Consider the following 20,526-nt stretch of genomic DNA (forward strand, 5'->3'; position numbering starts at 1 on the left):
TGCATTTCCCAGCAGCGCTGCACCGTTTTCGGTAAACGTTTTTTTGTTACTGTCAGTCATTCCCTGAACTCATTACGCGGCTGAAATTATTCTATTTAAATCATATTGATAGCTGTAATTACGAAATGGACAGATCATATAATTGATAATGGATTAATTATTGATGATACCACTGGATGATTGGATAATACGACGTAAAAGTTTGCAAGTCATTTGGCTACTTCGCGTCAGCGTGCGAAAATTCGGACGCCTCTCGAGGCAACATTAATTCAAGAGTAACGGCCTTCTAAAGGGTTTGAGTGCTTTATAACTGGATAAAATATGTGGTTCTCCAGCGAGTGACCATATCTCGGTCGTATAATGACAGTTGAAAATGGTAGTGACCGTTTTGCCGCGCGCTCTCCAAGCAATTCGATAAGCTTCAGGAAGCGATAAGTGCTTCGTAATGCCATTAAATTTTGTGGCTGCCTGCTGGCTGGTCGACATTTCACGACGGTACCGAAAGGGTAGCGATCTATATACATATATTGGATGATATACATATAGGTGTATAGGTGTAAATGTTAAAATAATCAATAGTGATGTAAGCTTTGTTTAATTGGAGATTTTATTATCTGGAAAAAAGTAGATGAATGAATGAAGATAAAGTGTGACATTTGAATGAGAATATGTGACATTATCAAATTTAATGAAATCATGCAATCTCTTCCAAGTGAATGTATAATACAAGTCATCAGTTACTCCCGTTTACGGAATCTATAATTTATCACTGATAAACAACGCCACTTGTAATTACGGAGTGTCGCAAAACGAAGTTAAGCGCCATAATTGATTTATGGAAAGCGCCGCGAAACTTTTCTCTCGAATATTTAACGATAACGCCAAAATGGCGTGAGCGTAAATTGATGACTATAAGCTGTTGCAGAGAAGTCGGAACTTTCCGAATTTTCCATCTCTCGTCGGTTTCAGCCTTACTTTCCAATATGCGTTCGTCAGAAAGTTACCTGTCAAGAAAATTAATTATCGTTGACTAAGTAATTTCACAGTAAACTTATTTACAATACCTTTTCTCTCTTTCGAATGTTCGTCTTCCGTTAAGAATGCGTCATGGCCAATTAACTAAAACTTGTCGTGGATACTTCGCCGTTCGTAATGTCAGATATCCCTTTGATGTCTTGTCTTTGCCTGAAGCTGTGGCACAAAGGACATATCAAGTTTCGAATATTTGCCCCTTTGTCCGGTCCGGGTAGTTTCCCTCTTATATCAAATTCCCTTTGGCTGGTTTCATATTTCAGCAAAAAGGAAAATTTTCCGTAAGAAATAATTTTTCCTTTGTACGCGACTTTCAAGAGTTCATAACACAGATTGTTAGAAGTAATATAAAAAGGAAATGTTATATGCCGAATGCATTCTTATGACGAGTTCGATGTGCATCAATTATTTATTTATTTATTTTTTTCTATGAAATTTTTTGAATGAAATTTCTACACCTGGCGAATCTGTATTCTTTCTTTTTGATAAAAGGGAATTTTACATTTCTGTAAAAGAATGTTTCCATTTCGAAAATATTTTAGATTATGTTTAAAATCGTATTTTTAATACGAAAGTTCAACTGAAATAAATCTTTAGACGCTTCAGTAATACGATTTAACGAATAAATTTAAAAATTAATTTGAAAGTTATTTGTTATATTAATCTTAAAATTAAAAATTTTTCACAGTTGAATTGAATTTAGAATTGAATTAATTTTATGAGTATTATTTCTACTTTAGATTCTGAAATCATTTTGAAAAAGAAAAAACGATGTGTACAATTCATATGAAACATAGTTTGATTCAAAGTTAAAAAAAACATATTTTCAAAGTGTTATAATATTAAAATTAAATATATTACAAATATTGCTCTCTATTACATTTTTATGAATAATTATACTGAACGATAATGTCCTTATATAGCATATTGATTAAAAATGTAGTCATGCGTGCTCATTTGAATTAAATTCTTTTTAAACTCGATATGAATATATATGAGTTTGTCAATGATATTAAATTTAATGTTTACTTGTACAATGAACATTATCTTTGTTTTAATTGAGACATTTTTTGGTAATTAATAATATTATTTATTATATTTATTTTTTTAGCCTTCACGTCTTAGAAGCAATAAAACGTATGAATTGTGACAAAAATGTAAAATTATACAACTACTACTGCTAATCATATTTATAAGTGACAAATTATATTTTATTTTAGGTAACGTACTTAAAAAACTTAAATTGGATATACATAACATGATGATGTAGAAATCAATTTTTAGAGATTTTTAATAAATATTATTTTTATTGCACATATCAGAAGCATAAACAGAAAGAAATAAAAATTATTTTACTGTCATATAGTATATTTCAAATAATTTATTTAAATGTACAAAGAAAGTACGCTAATGATTATTGATTGTATTTATAATGGATTAATTTTTCTCTTAGCTTTTTATAATTCTTGTATATCCATACCTATTTATTGATAATTTGGTTTTATATTACATGAAATAAAAGGATGTGTGTATGTGTGTGTATGTGTGATTTAATGAATGAGTCGTTTTGCGTGTGATATTTTAGGATTTTGCAAAAGTCATATGGTATTTTAATACAATTTATATGAATAATCGTTTCTGTTTACTTCTTCAATTGAGTACAGATTTAATAGATTTTTAATCAAATTTTCGTTCGTATCTTGGATATGTGGAACTTCGTTCTAAATAGGACAGCTAATATATTTAAACGTCACTGGACATTCCACTTAATGAAATATGGGTCTTACTATCAGTGTTTTGTGATACCGCGATCCTGTAGGAGGTATTAGAATTTTGGAAACTTCTTGAGCGGGGAAACTTCTTCTTTGCGATGGAATTTCATCAAGCAACCGTTTAATTAACACCCTTTTTTGAGAGGATGCACTCCCCGTGGCGCTACGTCGATGACATCGCGGTATCTCGGGCCTCTTTATTGCGAGCACGGGAAACGAAATTCCAGGAGAAATCGGATAGTAATTAGTCCTCCCGCCTTCCCTTCAATCCCCCGCTGGATCGTCAATTAAGGCCAATGGCGCGGCTCCTCTCGATTATGAGGGTAGCGCGTTCGAGAGGCGCTATAATACCCGACTTCCCGCCGGTAGAAAGCTAAGGGAACCCTCTAATCGAAGGGGGTATTAACGCACCGACCGCAGATTATGCGCTAAAATATATTAGGTTAACAGGAAAATAGTGAAAACTTTTAAAAGGCCAACTTTTCCCAAACAACTTGAGAACTTGGAAGAAGACATCTAAATGACTTTTGGAATGTTAGAATGCTCTTTTGGAAATTTTTGCATTAGTTTAATTGATATTAAATACGTTGTAACAAACAAACCATTATTTTTGATACTATTGTTATTATTTTATTTATTAAATTTTTATCATGGATTAGATCGTCAGAAAAAACTCGCAAATATTTGCGATAACAAACGAGAGTAAATAACCGTATTCTCGAAATTCTTCACTCGTTATTTTATTTTTTTTTTTTCACCATTATATATTTTTGTAACGGCTTGTTAATGTCTCGTTACACATCGATTTGAAATAATATGCGATTTATTGGTCGCCTTTTATTAAAAATTCTCTGATGAGAATTGACATAATTTGTGTATGCTTATAAATCTCATGTCGAATATATCGACTTATTTATTGATTCCTACTGAAGTTATTCTTGTACGTTTTATATGAAAAACCGAATCGCGAAAAAAGTTGACTATCTTTATTTCTGGAACTTCGTTTACGTTCAGACGAAGATAATGACGTTAAATACTTTCATCGACATGCTTCTACTCTTACTCGTTTTTAATCAATAGTCGTTTGATCTTCCGATAGCATTAAATTATCGTATATCGGATTTTTCCAGGCAGTGTCATACTATTATTGCCTTCTCAACTTTTTCCCGCGGCCAGACTTGAAAATGAATAAGTAAACTGTTCTATTTTACTCATTTTGAAATTTTCGAGATATAAACTCCATTAATTTTCTTTTTGTCATAAATGAAAATTGTTATAAAAAAAAAAAAATGGTTTTATAAGTTATAGCATCTCTTTTAAAACAGCACTTAAAAAGAGAAGTTGAAGCTTATTTATTTTAAAGACTTGTCTGTTATTTCAAGAATCAGTTTTTAAATTACTCGTTAAAACGATGAATATTTTATTTCTTAAAGCGAAATACTTGAAAGGTAAGGCTAGCTTGAAGAAAAAACGGCGGAAAGGTATCGCAAAAATTTGAAGATCACCGAAGTGTAGGAGGCATTTATGTTCTCATTTTGCGAAATTCCAAAATTCCTTCTAAAATGTTTGCCGGGCCGACCGTCCGGAATTCGAGGCGCGCTCGCGCTGCTGTCTGGAAAAACAAGAATCGCGAGCGGAGCAACGCGTAACGAGGAAATAACGGTACCACGAGCGCGTTGCATCCGCGGCTAGCTGGTTTATACGTACACACGTTGGCGAGATAGTGCGGCAACGGGGTTGCGCCCTGAATTATCCGTGTTGTCCTACCGTTGAATATGCATACGAGCGCAGCCGCGGTCAGTCCGCGAGAAGACGCAACTTTGTTCTATGCAACCGTATTAATTTTTTCATAATGCTGTATTGATTCGCGAAAACATCAATGAAAAGAACGTCAAGATAGATTCGTGATAGAAGAATATTGATCTCTTTCTTCTGATTTTTATAGAATTTAACGAGACTAGAAGTTTATTTTTATCAGATATTTGTTACAATAATATATGGTTGTACATCAATATTTTATTGAGAACCAATATTTTTATTTTAATGAATACATGTAAAATAATGCCAATAAAGAGCGAACACTGGATGTTTACGTGTAACAATATATATATATATATATATTCTTTGTACAAGAGTTACATATAATGGCCGATATTCATTCGATTCTTATTTTAAACAATGTCTTAAGATACTAATATAGTTTTCTGATTGGTTGATGACATCTTAAGATGGTACTTAAGATGGTCTTGAATACAAGAATCGATTATGAATACTGACCAAAAACGGTCTTAAGCTTCTGGATTATGTTGAGTATAAATGACTTTGGTATCGATCTATTTTTTAGTTACTACTCTTAAAGACAGGAAGAATGAGAGCATTCTTATTTCCATAGATAACTTCTATATTAATTATTTTATAATTATTTTTTAATTGATAGTAATATATTTGTAAAAAATAACGCGAGATTTGATGTGGTGAATTTTCTTTTTGGTTTTATGTAGAAGACGCTTTTATTTTGGCGAAAATGCACGAAATAGTGATAATTGCATCCGGTGCACGCATTGCATAAAGTTTGCAAGACTTTTACAAGGATACCCAGTAAACCTTTTATAGGGACCATCCGTTCTGTGAATACCTGACAGCTTAGATGTCTTCTTGCAAAGCCTCACGTTTACGACGAAATTTTTCTACATCTTGACAAACAATTTTTCTACATCTTGTCGCAAGAATGTTTTCATTGCGACCGAACATTATTTTCTGTCGTGCTTTCGTGCTCAAGAATATTTTTAAAATTGATACATTTTCTAGTAAAATGTTTAGTTGATTAATATCAATCTTTCTGTAAATAAATTCTACTCTTTTGTACATTTTTATTTGTACAATTTTTTTTGCGGATTACGATAAACGTTAGTGAATATTATAATTCGTATTTTGTTTGGTTCGTACATTTACATCATATGATTAAAAATATCCCTGAAATTAATATTTTATTTTTTTTTATAGAATTGGTGCCGGAAAATCGCGAATTTCTCACAGTTTTAAGCGCTTTGCATTGTTTTACATAACCGAATAATTTAATGTCACAGAATTCCTATATTTAATTAACACTGTTTTAACCAATTGTTTTCATATTTTATTGAAAATGCAATGAAAATATTAAACAAACTTTTGCGTTTGTTAAAATTACTGTGGCATTGGAATCGTTAGTGGAAAAATGATCTCTCTTTTAATATTAAATCGTTATCTCGTAAAGATATTTTTACAATTAGAAAGTCGTGGCGTTACTATTATCTACTTCGCTCCTCGAAATGCGTTTAGCCAAAAACTTCCTTATTCACTTGTGCGATCATTCTCTTTGAACAATTTGCCCATAAATTAATTGAGAGATGCAGCATGTAAACTTGACTGAAGACAGTAGGAATTGTTACCGTCCTAACTTCTAAGCATACTCGAGACATTAGAACACCGTCTTCTAACCCCCTTAGTTCCTTTCTATGTGAGTGGATATGAAAGGCGTGGTTGAGTGGGTCACTTCGTACACGCGCGTACATATAGCTTCGCGACTAAACGCGCAAGGCCGAAACCACTGAACAACGGGGTGGCCGCCGCAACAACCCTAACCCTCTCGCTCCCCTTCCGCCGATCTCTCGCTTCGTCCCCAACCTCACACCCCCCGTACGCGGAATACGAATTTCCTGATCTGCATAATGCCCGGCGCGGTCCGCTTTTACCGTGTCAATAACAAACTTTGCACTCGTGCAACTGCCGGCATATAAGCCCGCCTTCGCTCGTGCCTCTCTTCCGGGGGTGAGTCGGCGAATCCCGCGACAGGAAACACTGGCCACTTAATCCTGGAGTAACGACCCGCGAGGGATATTAAGGCGCAGGAAGTGGGTCGCTAGTGAATGAAGACGCGAACCGCCGGACTTCTCGTCGTTAAGGTGCATTTGCACCTTCCGATCTATTCGGACGAATCGTCCGACTCGAGGGAAAAGTAAATTACGATATATATTCCCCACGAAAAACTCTAATCAATTCTTGTCGTTACCCTTTAATAGCTTTTTCTTGAAAGATAGGTGATAAAAAGTAATAGTTCTTTCAGAAAATGTTTGGAAAATAAGAAAATACATGTATGATCTTTATACGTATATATTATGTATGTATATATATGTATATATATATATATATATATATGATTATATATGTAAATTATAGTATCTTGAAGTTTTTTACAAAAGTTGCTGAATTTCTAATATTATAAGAGCATTTGAGATGTATCGATTTAATGTGGCTATTAAATAACCACTCGACTCGAAGGAAACGCTGATAAAGAAAAACTATATTTGTATCGTATTACGATAAAATAATAAAAATAAAGCAATCATCGTAATGCAAGGTAAAGCGCGCGCGAAGTAGAGTAACACATTCTATGTTTCAAGGAATACATTTTTATTATAGCGGTGCCAGGCCGTTGCATAAGTAATATTTTCCTGGGGACTTGTAAGGAGAGATATATCAGCTTATGTCAAATAGCCGCAGCATTAAAGGGAATAGGGTGGAAGCGTAAAGAGGATTACACGTATTGTGCATGGTGTCAGAGATAAATGACAACGAATGCTCGGCGCGTGTCGGGAATTATACTGGCGAGTCTGCGTCTGGCATCCATATAGATGGGCTACGTGGAAATTTGAAAAAAAAGGATATAAAATAAAAATATAACATCGGCACGTTGCAACTAGCTCACGCTGTATGTTTCGAAATATATGCGCGATAACGTTTCGGACGCTAATAACGAAAAATACGACGATATTGCGCTCGCAGGTGATGCTGACATTTATACCATTATTCGTAGCATCATTATTATTCGTTAAATGAAACGTATTGATAAGCGCAAGGGCGGTAAAGGTGATAAATTTTGTTTTTTTTCAAAAGCGATAGATGCCAAACGGGAAATCCAACATACCGAATAAATGATAAAATGTGAAATATCACAAGAGTTAACGGCGTGTAAACGTATTTGATAATTTCTGACATGTAGAAATATGAAAGATAATTCGAACGAAAATAGTCTCAAATGGAAAAATACTGTTATACATATACAAATGTATGATAATTTAAATGTGTGTGTGTGTTTTTGGAAAATTTTATTTGCGCAAATAAAAATGTTCCGAGGTATTGAAGTAGATGTTATATTTAAATGTCCTTAATAAAACAAAATTGAAAGTATTTAATTTTTGACCAGTTTTTTTTAGTATATACGTAGTTTATATACTAGCCAAATAGTGATAGTTTTTTTTAAAGATGTGTTATGCTTTTGGCTAAAAGTTCCACGTTACCCTTTTTATAACAGTTCAACGCGAAAGGTTCTCAAAAACGATCCAGAACTGCGTGTGCGACAGAAGGATTAGAATTGTTCTTTTGCACGTCTCTCGAATTATCACAAATTCGGATGTTTCGCACGCTGTATATAAATTTGTTGCGGCCAAATGCAAACTGCAAGGGAGTTTCTCACCCTATTATCATCCATAGTTGACGCTCGGGCGAGAGAACACCAGCTTTAATCTTAAAATAACATCCAGAAAGTGTAGGAAGAGGGAGGAGGGAGTAAGAGGGAGGGAGGGAGGGAGGGAGGGAGGGAGAGAAAGGTAAAGAGAGAAGTGGACTCAGAAAAGCATGATATTCACGGATTTCGAATCTCGTGCAGTATCCGCCCAACATAGATGATCCTTCGTTAACGGGTTAGTGCCAGGATTCGTTGGAGCGATTATGGCTGCGTAACGCTCGGAGAAAGGACATTCTTAACTCGGTTAGCGAGAGCCGATAACTTGCTTATCTCACGAGAGTCTCATCCACGAAGTTTTCATCGGGAGCTTCGGAATTGATCGTGAAAAGTTGCGTGTTCAAACAGTGGTCTTGTTTTCGGACAGTTGAGATTAAATTAGAAAGAGGAGAAATAAAAATAACATTCGTTTAGAACTTCGTTTTTCTCATGAAATCAAAGGATTTCAGATTGGAGCAGATTGCGTTCACAGTTTGTAAAATTGTGCCTAGTGAATTTTCGAGCTTATTTTTTCGAGAAACAAAATAGTAAAATTTTATAGTCATCTATATTTTAATATAATTACAGTCACTGTATATTAATAAACAATTACACATTGAAAATTTTATATACATATATGTACACACTTATATTTTTGATTAACATTTGTTTGTCAAAGTGAAATATCTATAAGAAACTTTGTTGTTTCATTTCTATAAGATATAGGCTATTTCTTAAGCTCTCTGTTAAAAGCAATTTCCACTCTTGTGAATTCAAGAGGAATCTCCAGGAATAGAGGAAACTGGAACACAGAATGAGTTAATTAAAATTTCCCGCGTAATTCCGATGATAAATTCGCCTTCCTTCGGGCGCGCGTCCGAACGATGGCCTAGATATAAATTTCGATTTGAGGAACATCGTGGCTTTAATAACGGACGATTCGTGCGCCGGCAACTTTCTTAATTACTCTCGACCGGGCCACTCCGCCTGGGCCGATCTTTCTGCCTGCTTTCTTTCTCGCCCTATCCTTCTTTCTACTTCTTAACCCTTTTGAATCGAAACGAGGACACCAGAAGATGTTTTATTTTCCGACGAAATCTTTTTAGCATAAATTTTTATGCTAACTTTTTTACTTCCTCACGTTGACTCAACGTGTACTTTAGATATCAAAATCGATCAAGCGCAGAATTTAACTGTCTGGCGTAGCATTTTAACATTCACGACACTTTTTGGACTGGTATATAGGCGTCAGAAATATTGATCCAAGGAAAGCAGCATTTTGCTTAAAATATTCTTTTGCTTAAAAATATTCCGTTAAAAATTTCATATTTTATTTTAATTTCACATTGAAGAATGACTTTCGAGAGACGCAGTAATATCAAAATATTCTTCAATTACATTTTTATTTTTTAAATGCATTTATGTATCGTGCTTGTCATCGTTTGTGATAAATCTATATAAATTTTACGACATGATAGTGTGTAAAAGTGCTTAGAGAAATTCTCAAAAGAAATCAGAAATAGTTTGTTTGCAAGAAGAAAGAACAGGGGCCTGTTCTTCTTCGGGAGACGAAGACGAACGGCGGTAGTATTTATTTATTTACTCGAGCTCCGGGAACTCCACCTGGACCGTGCGACGTAGAAACGGAAAATGGCGAATCCTGAAACTTTTACTCGTTGTGCGGCCGTCTACTTCCGCTTGCACGTGCTACGTGTGTATGTGTGTGTGTGTGTGTGTGTGTGTGTGTGTGTGTATGTGTGTACACGCTTGTCCAAGAAGCAAGTAGTTACGCTCAGTCACTCGCAGACAAAGTAGTATAAACCGATCCGCTGGACCATCCCGAACTTACTACTCTTAAAGTACTGTGATAGATTGTTGGAATGGAGAACAAATTTTCTCTCTCCTCGATAATTCATTATCTTGATTATACAGAGTGTATCCGAAGCGTCTACACGAAAATTAATGAGCATGAGTATTAGAAGCTGTAACGGTCGCATCGATCATGCCGAGTGTTTGTTCAACAGCGAAATCTGAAATCTTCTATCTGTAGACCTCAAACAGGCTGAGTTTGAGATAACGGATGATATAATTCAAACGCAGAATGAGATTACATTCGTATAAGGTTGATTTTAAAAGAATCGATGATATTACCAGCAAGATTTATAATTCTCGAAAAACATTCTGTATGAGTGTAATAGATACGCTCCTGACCATTTATTAAAATCAAAGCTTTGATAGTTGTAATGAAGTATTCGTTACTACTATCATTGTCTGGTTACTATACTTATAACGAAGGTTCTCTCATTGTGTTGCGTTTTTACTTCCTTTCTCCATTCTGACCGTAAGTAAAATGTAAACGCTCTCGTTATGCTCTGGTAATCGCAAATGGCCGTTAGCTGCGCTCTGACAAAAAGTCTGCGTTTTATTTTCTTATTACCGTATCGCATTTGGCTTGTAGAACAGTTCTCAGACTCTGTGGATTTGAATTGGCCGCGAATTAAATAATGATAAAATCTCGACAACGCCAAATTACTAATTAAAATAAAATGTGTAAAATATGAGAATGCGCGGTAATAAATAACGGCGTATTTCGTACAAAAATCTAAAAATAAAAATTTAAAAATGTAAGCCTTTGATAAGAAAAATCTTTATTTCACAAAATATTTTATTGTTTGAAAAAAATACAAAGTGCTATTAATGCTCATCTCGTGAGTAGTCCTTTAGATGTTAAGTACGCGTCTTTTATTTTTTTTTTTTTTGTTATCGATCGACAAACATAATATTTTTTTAATATAAACATTTTTTGCCTGCACGATAATATTTGAAAATATTTTAACAATATTATTAATGCATCGTGAAAAGTAGTATTTTTCGGAAACAGAGGTTCGATGCTTGCGTCACGAACGTACCATATGACGGATGAATTAATGCAACGTATCACCATGAATTATGCACTCGGTGTGTAACAGCATGTAGTGCGCGTGAGTATTCTCTCCTTGTGCAACATAACAACATACATGATGTCAGTAGCGAGAGAACACAATACGTTGTGCTGTTTTCCCAGAGCCAATTCAAGCATTTTCCTCTCTAAAACACACATGCAACGCTATTCTGCAAAACGTCTTTCTCTCTTTACTTGTGTTGAATGTTAGAACGCTTGAAATGAAGATGACTATCTATTAAATTGTGTACGCGACAAATCGCTGACGTTATACCTGTCTTAATTTTATTTACGTCAGACGTGTTTCGTAATTATCCTATAACTCGGCCGATTAATTTTATCTGGACCTTCAAACAATCCGTACGTCCTTTTTTTTTACGGCTATTGAGAAAATTAATTTAAAGCACCTTTTAACTTGCCGGAAACTACGCTTGAGATTTTAACATCAGGTTTTTAGCTTCGGGAGCTATCCTTTAACAACTTCAAAGTTTTTTCTTTGCGAATATTAAAAGCGAAGTATAAAAGGAGTAAATAGAAGTCAGTTAATAATTTTTTAAATAATGCATCTTTTTAAAGCTGACGCATATGCTGCTTTCCAAAGTACGATAAAATAAATAAAGGTAGTAAGGTAAAAGGAAATGAAGCGTACCACCGTTTTTCACCAGTCTATAGTATCGCTATTTACTTTCGGAAACGAATAATCTCCTTCGCGTTTTCCAGATTTGTCCATTCGTGTCTTTATCAGCGATTCGTATAACTCGGTGTATATTCGACACATATCTCGAAGCAAACTGTCTAGCAGCTGCGTAGCTTCGCGAAACTTGGGCAAGCCCAATAGACTCCCGGATTCATATTTACGCTGCGGAGAGACGTTTAACGGAGTCCGGGCCCTGACGTATACGCTGCCTTTGAAGCTTCCTGTAGGCGGTGGTCCCGCCGTGCAATGGCATCGGGAAACGAGATCTCGGAGCAAATAGCGTGTTCGTGCAAACACAGCCGGCATCTATCGGGCTTGCCCATGTCCGCTCTGATGCACCACCGGCGGCTCCGTATCGAAGACTGACTCGGATACATGTCCTGGGTACTCCTTTCGCACGCGTGTATCGTCGACCGCGCGTGGATACGCGCCTCGAGGAGTATCGCCTGGTGGATGGTAAACAATTTGCGATTCCGTGTGCTTAGCTTTCGATCGTGCTTTTCGATACGCCGAACGGATAAATAACGATCAAAAATAAGGGTTTAAAGAGGAAGAAAATAAAAATTGTCGTAAACAAGATAAACGTAAATTTAAAAGGAGAATTATTTCCTTTTAAATCCTTTTACAGTTATAAATTTCTCTCTTAATAGTCTCAATTATTATTCAAAAAAAATTTTATAACGATACGTTTTTTCTATTTCTTTTTATTTTTATAACTGGAATATCTTCTATTAATTTCACCGTTAAGTGATCGCATTTTTTAATTGCGTTGATTATAACTTTATTATCTACTAGCAAAGTGCATGATAATCCAAAAGGGCTAGAAGTTTAAAGATTATAGCTGTGCGAAGCCATGCAAAAACTTTTAGTTACAGAGTGTAACGAATCGTTAATTGCGCGGCGTCATTTCGCGGATGCATCTGCATGGCTTCGTCTCTGTCGGCTGGAGTTCAAGCTGGCGCATTTCCTGAGGGATGTGCAGCCAGTCGGTGGTGTAGAAATCCCGCTGCGAGATCCTCGCCTCCGTGCACGGAGGATCGATTGACGGCAATCGATGTACGTGCATCTGACATATGCAGCCGAGCGCGACTGCAATCGTTCTCTCTCGCTCGCTCTCTCTCCCGCCCTCCTTCTCTTTTGCCTGCCATCCCATTTTCGTTTCCCTGCATCCTACGACTTCTTTTTGCCCAGCGGCATCAATCAGTGCTCGATATTCGTTCGTACGCGATGTATAAACTATTTCTTTAGTCAATAATGTTGAATCTTTATTAATATCGTGAATAAATCCTAAATACCTGAATTAATGAACACCCAAGTTAATTGACATTAACAATTCAAAGGATATTTTAATTGATTAAAATTTGTGATTGAAAATATTGATTGATTTGATTAAAAATTTACAACTAGGTAATTCACAAATTAAACTATTATTATTTAGTATTATTTTGTTATATTTTGTTATATTTTTCTGTAATGCATTCTTACAAAAGTTTGATTCTCTCTTTCTCTTTTCCTCCTAATTTTATTTTGATCAATGTTACGTAATTGATGTGAGATAGACAAGATTAGAATAAGATTGATGAATGTCGAGAACGCAAGAGTTTCTGATCATATGACCGTAAAAGTTTTACCATGACTATTCAATTAATTACCGATTTGCTAGTAAGAAACTCGTTATAGTTTACCGTGAATAAAATGGATGAGGATCGCAAGATTTTTCGCTATTCGCAAGAATATAGGACCCTCGTATACAGAACGCGACTGAAGGCGAGGGCGGAAGTTAAACAGTAGATTGTAGAAAAAGAAACGACGATAAAGAAAGGTGCAAGAGAACGAAACGTGGTTGGTAATCGATATCAAGTGGAGAAGCTTTTCACGAAGGAGCGGTCTTCTTCGAAAGCAAAGAAATAAAAAAAAAAGGCAGATCGTTCCCCAAGTTGCTTCCGAAACGACGAGAATTCGAGGCGAAAACGAGGAAAAGATGTCGATTGTAATGGCATTTTGATTAAATCCCGTTTGCGCTGGATAAACGCGCACGCATGGAAGAAACGTGCAATATGAAGATATATTTTTATTTTGCGGCAAGAGAAAGAACTGATTAATATACTCGGTCGATCATCATAAAACTGCGAAATGATATATAAAAACTTTCGCGGTATTATTCATTATCCACCAAATACATTAATAAATCCTCCTGAGATATATCCCGGCGGCGAAAGTATAAAAACCCTTCTGTTATTATTTCACCGTATCCGCTCGCGCAAATGTATGCGTGCTCTAATGGATTTTCCATTAATATTATGTAAAAAAGTGTATCGAAAGTTCCCCTTTTTTTTCCGATCTCGAAACATAAAGGTGATACGCCGCGAAGTATTTTACCAATACATTCGCGAGATGCCGCAGCCTATTGAATATTAATGGAATCGTTTGCCTTCGATTAGCGGAACACCGACGGACGACAATACAACTCCCTCGCGCTCCGTTTTCACTTCTTGCGCGTCCTTCGCACGTTTCGCCGCGCGCTTTGCACTTTCGACGTTGAAATATCATCAATCTAGTCCGACCTTCGTAATTGTCTCACCACTCTTTCTCAATCAATCTTTTGCCTTACAACGCCGGTATTTCAATTAAGCATCTCGTCGACCGCGTTCTTTCGTAATTACCGCACACACACACACACACACATACATGTAATGGTGGACTACGAATAAAAAGACGTGAAATATTTGTTTGCGACGTAAGTTTTATAATTTTTCTCGTCAATATATTTCTGATTGTAGCACGTATGCAGATGCAACGTAAGCTTACATAAGAAACTTTGTCACTCTCTCAACGAGAGAGGATTATTATTAAATCTCGTTAATGATTTACGGCGCTCTTCGAACGCATCATTTGTAAAATTTGCCACGCGTGGCTTGGCGTGTTGTTGCTCAGAACCCTTCATTTATAAGATGCGTCAGCGAATTTTCTCTGAACTCTTCGTACGACGACAGCAGATCGATTATAATAGCATACAGGATGTGCCAATATCGCAAGAAAACTTATATTGGCGATGATAACAATGTTTTTTGGTGATGCTGAGTTATTGCTGTTACGAAGTTGCATATGAAATATATTACCTCAAATCTATGTTGAAAATACGCTAAAGTGTTCCCTTAAAACACTATATCTCATCTTATAACATTGCAAGTCTTTTATATAAACTCTTATATAACGTATAAAAGTACGTGTGTGTATGTACTAATCTTTTGTGTGCACAAAAAGAAGTTTTCCGATACAAAATTGAATTTTGCAATAAAATAATGTAAATGCGAGATGGCACGTAAACATTATTTTGCCGCATGATGCAACGATGTGTTTGTACCACGACAGGCAAAAAGTGAGCGAAGCTCATTAATATTACACGAGAATTGTAAGTAACGCAAGTAACGTGACGAGAGTTTTTTGAGTGGTTTCTGATTTCTTTTTTTACGGATAATAAATTGCCCCGTCGCCTATTACTTCGCTTTTTACCTGCATCCTCGTAGCGCCTACATCATTGTTTTCCGAAATTTCTCATTCTCATTTCTTTTCGTCAAAGATAATCACGGTGAAGGCGTGCGCCGGGGAGAACCGTGAATTTCCGCTACTTTCTTTCTCAACGATGCGATGGTATTGCGCAATTTTCTCGGCAATCGTATCACGGACGGCTTTCCTACAGTTTCCTAATACGAATCTGTTTTATAGCTGGGTAAACGACCCGTCTTCTTCGTTGTCGTCGTCTTGAGAAGGCTGATTTAGAAAGAAAGTCCTTCGCACAACTGCTCTGAGCGAATATTGCGTATGTTTATAGGCAATTTTTTGATAATATTGCATTGAAGAATTCCGATTCGCTGAGTTAGATTTGTACGTTAACAGAAAGTTTAGGTTCGCGATCTTTGGTTTTCAAATAAAAGTCTAAAATAGTTTGCTTCCAGCATTCCCCTTCATCGCATATACATGGATGGCTACGAGTGCACTCAAAATAATAAAACCGTTAAAAAAATATAGGAATGAGATCTTTCAAGTGTCAGATCAATAAGCAGTATATTGCAGCAGAGGAACATCAATGTTCATGATGTTCCCCATCGTAGAAAACGATTGTACACCACGCCGTGGTTATGCCATAAAATATTACGACATAATTTCGTCTCTCTCTCTCTCTCTCTCTCTCTCTCTCTCTCTCTCTTTGTAGGTCATGGTTTGAAGAGCGTTCCTCATTCGCGTCATTTACACGACGTCGTCGTCGCTGCACTCTCGAGGCGGAACTCGCATGCTCGCGGGAGAACTCGTCCGCCGCAGCGACAGCCAATCCACGACAGCAGGATTGCCCCGATAAGATGGAAGTTTAGATTAAATCGTGAATATTTAAAGCTCGGCCCTCGAGGGACGCGTGCTTCCTCTCACGCGTGCTTTCAGTAACGAAGGGCTTACTAAAAGGCACTTGGATACGCGACACCCGATAAGAGAGACAGATTATGAGAGTTGCCTTTGGAGATTAACCCTTCTCCGGGAAATCAGCTTTTCTATGCGAAAGGAAAAACCACTTTCTCTCAAATTAATTACTTGATCGCTTTGCGATAAGAAAAGCTTTCTCTAATTCGACTTTAATGTCTGCGTTATTATTGACTAATGAACGATTAATTGGTAATAAAAATCATAGAAATTAACATGGCAATTGCAAGTTTAACAAACTTAAGTCGATGATAGCGTTGAAAATATTCCTTGTTTTTTAAAATGAAATTACTTCATAACATAACATTTAATATGAAAGTAAAAAAGATTGTAATATTATACAATAATTTTGATCGTTTATCAAAACACAATAAATTATTTCTGTGTGATGAGTTATACACAATAAAGTTTTTATAGCGTTGTGTTTATTCGTGAATAACATTTTTCTTGCTAAAACGATGAATGCAAGATAATTTTTCTTAATAACGATTATTCATATGTACATACGCATTCAAGCGATCAAAAAAGACTGTGTCTACATACGTTACGCAATGCTGTGATAACAAGTGCCTCAATGTATTTTTGGCCAGATGATAACAATTTTTATCAGAGAAAGAATACGAAAGTTAATGAATAAAAATGTATTAACGTATTTAAATATTTTTATATTTTTATAAAAAAAAAGAGTAAAATATTAAGAAGCAAGTATCTGTGTGTTATATAATAGCATACATTTAACAATAAGTGGCTACTGTGTTTTATAAACATCTTTAAAGTAGCGTAATATAATACATATATGTTACATAATTTATTATATATTTTACAGAGGTCTAACTGACCTAAATATTATTTAAGTAAATATCATGACGTAGATATACTTGAGATCAACTACAATCCAGAGCAGAGAATCACACGGTCGAGAATTATGAAAGACTTTTGCGAGAACATTCGCAACAAGTTTCCGTGGTGTAGTGGTTATCACATCCGCCTAACACGCGGAAGGTCCCCGGTTCGATCCCGGGCGGAAACATTTTCTTTTGATATCGAAAACTAATCTAAAACAAATAAAATTAAGCTACAAACAATATTGGGAGCGAACTTAAAGTCATGGTAAAATAAAATTATTTCGAAGAATTTTGTTTCAACTAGCACAGTATTTGCACATAACTTATCTTCATTAACAGCTAATGAAGTAGCAGCTGCCGTTATTACCATTTTGCAAATTAAGGTAAGAATCTCGAGGTACATTTTTCTTGAAACTGGCTCTCTGCCCAAGTTCTGTGCCTTCTTTCGCAGCCGCTGTCTTAATTGCTGAACATTACATAAAATGGAGTGGAATTTGCGAAATAGCCGCATAGAGGAGACATAATTCACATAATGCTCTGTGCAACATGGTGCGGGCGGGCCGATACATAATTTACTAATTATATCTGTGGCTATAATTAGCATAATCGATCCCGTAGTCGCTTGTAATGTGCAGAACATTTTCGTGGCATAAAGGTTATCACATCCGCTTAATACGCCGAAGGTCCCAGTTCGAATATAATTTGTCAGGCGGAAATATATTTTTCGCCAAAATTTGGGCATGAAAATGTAATAGATATGAAATGCGATATATTGACATACTGTCTAAATCTAAACATAACTAATGAAATTATAGTGCAAGAACATAATGATATAATTTAGATGAGTCGTTTAATGCAATAAAATATTTCAAATTTAATATATGTAACACAAAAATTTGTTTCAATTTATTTCGATTTATTGTTATCAAAGTGCTTTATATATTTTAAATTTTGAATAAAATTGAATTCTCTATAGGTAAACATTTTTTTAAAATAATTTTCATAATAATTAATAAGTAGTAGTTTGTTCTGATAACATTTGGGAATTATAAATAAATTTGACAATTCTGAGCAGTTAAGGTGACTGTTTCCACTTTGACACTCGCGGCAATCAATAATCGTCAAAGACAATGAGATATTCCGTCTGAGTGTGCGTATTACTCTCGGGAGAGCACTCGAGGAGATGAAATTATCGAACAATAGCGTAAGGGGCAAAGCCGTGTCTCAACAGAAACAATGGCAGTCGATTAACGGTAAACTGCCGATTAGAGTGCACGAAAGTACATGCATTATGCATGACACTCGTGTAACGATCGTGTTAACCCGCGAATCGAGTATGCGGGAGTCAGCGGGCCGCGCTCGTGAAAGTTTAATTCGGGCGATGTGAACTATCGGCGCCATTAGTAAATCTACGCAACGCGGTACGGCTTAGGTAATCCCTTTGTTTCAAAAAACTAGTTCAACCGAATTTCATTCCCCCCATTTTTTCGAATTACCCAAAACTGTCTTTCATGTATATTATTATATTATTTTTCTTTCTTATATTGTATCTTATTTTTCTTTGTAAGTTTCTTTCTTATTATGAGCCTGTTCTTAGAGAACTTGTTCTTAGAAAACACGAATAACGCGCTCTGTTCGTCTTTTCTTCTCTTTAAATATTAAAAATATTATAATGAAAAAGTAAGTTGCGAGACAAATGATATCTTTCTTTCTTTCTCTGTTTTTCATCTAAAATTATTTTTAGCATTAAGATCTTGGTACGACCGTACATTGGCCCCTTCTAGATTTAAAAAGATTTATAAAATTTGCTTGTACCGTTTGCGAAATAAAACGTTTTGCGTAGGTATCTCGTGGGGAAAAAAAATGTATATGCATATTCCGCGCAGTGCGCAGAGCGCAATCACAAAGTCCTCGACTCCAAAGGATTGACCTAGAAGAACGCCAGATTCACGACGCGAAAGTGGGAGCCGCCGGCTCCTCGCGTCGCGGAGTTCTCAAGCCTGCAAGTTATAATACTTTGTCTCAGGATAGGAAAATGCGGTCTAGACCCTCCCGATGTATCCCCCTCGTTGTCGTTTTTTGTTCCTTCCTCCTCAATCCGAGCTTTCTCCGCGGTTCTTTTTATTCCGCGCCGATCTCGGATACGTACAAGTTTTATGAGTACCGTCGCTACCCTACTGCCCTTAAATCCCGATCTCGTTTTTCGTCTTCTCTCGCTTCTCGCGACTCCAATAAAGTTTCGCTTCCGGCCACAGATGCATCTCCGCGAACACGCTCAAAAGCACAAAATAAGATATAAAGAAATGTGGATAGTTATAAAATAATTCTTATTTCTCCATGTATATGTGTAAAACTTAAACTAGCAAAATTTTCAATCGCTTATTTTTATAAAATTGTTGACGTTACTTTTTTTCAATTTACGCGTTTACAAGCGTCCGTAAGAAAAAGAAGCGCATAGAGGCATGCACGATTTCCTATTCTCGTTTCGAGTAATTCGATTTTCCTTGTGTGCGATACACACATACAGAGATCACGCTTCTTTATGCACGACCGAGAAATTCCTGAAAAATTGCAGGCTTGCGAGATAGCTTTTCTCTCTTGTCGTCCTCCCGGTCGATGCACACGATGTAACTTGCACGCGATCGCGCGACTGCAATCGTGCGTGCAAGGTAATTTAATTACAAGTTGTAAAAGCCGACATTATTGTCTGTCGTAGTTTCGCGAACTCAATCCTATCTAACTTTCGGCTCGCCAATGTTTGCGTTCCGCTTTTGTCGCATGCGCGCCCGCTACTTGTGCAGTTTGTCATGTCGGTGGTGCGGCACATCCCGATATCCCGATATTACAAGCGCGTTTACCCAGCGGTATTTTTACCGATCAAAAAAATGGAAGTAGGCTATAATGTCGGAGGAATTTTTCAATTTTTTATTGGCTAGAGAAAATAATTGCTTGAACTTTATCGTAAGATGAAACGTAATATCATTTACATATAAAATCTTCTATATAAATAACTTGTTATTCAGAACGAAAGGTAAAAAATTTAATTAAAATTGACATCAAAAAATATAAAAAAGTTTAGAAGGTTTATATACTGTTTAATTGAAGATATATATAATTGCGTGTACATACACTACCAAAAAAATGTAATCGCGTAAGTGTTGGTACAACGAACTAATGTGGACAACATTTAGAAGAACTGTCTTAAGTTTAAAGAAATCTTTACAAAG

General features: G+C 35.9%; 1 protein-coding gene and 1 non-coding gene across 4 annotated transcripts in view; one reads left to right on the forward strand and one right to left on the reverse strand.

The window, feature by feature from the left end:
• Positions 1 to 584: 584 nt before the first annotated feature.
• LOC105198323 overlaps positions 585 to 20,526 on the reverse strand; it is a 52,571-nt gene continuing 32,629 nt past the window's right edge. Inside the window, exons 3-4 of one of the 3 annotated variants that reach the window (XR_003268808.2) lie at positions 1,065 to 1,191; positions 585 to 1,004 (exon numbers count right to left, since the gene is read on the reverse strand). Coding sequence is in view for 2 of the 3 variants with exons in the window: in XM_039455534.1 (XP_039311468.1) it covers positions 1,156 to 1,191 (36 nt within the window). In the remaining variant the exon portion in view is untranslated. Of the gene's footprint in view, positions 1,279 to 20,526 lie in introns of all 3 variants that reach the window. The other 2 variants (XM_039455534.1, XM_026136070.2) reach the window with 2 other exon arrangements.
• Positions 17,412 to 17,484, forward strand: Trnav-aac. The gene has a single exon. It is a non-coding gene; the product is annotated as a tRNA-Val (tRNA).

Source organism: Solenopsis invicta, chromosome 12 (genome assembly GCF_016802725.1).
Source record: "Solenopsis invicta isolate M01_SB chromosome 12, UNIL_Sinv_3.0, whole genome shotgun sequence".
Taxonomy (NCBI): Eukaryota; Metazoa; Arthropoda; class Insecta; order Hymenoptera; family Formicidae; genus Solenopsis; species Solenopsis invicta.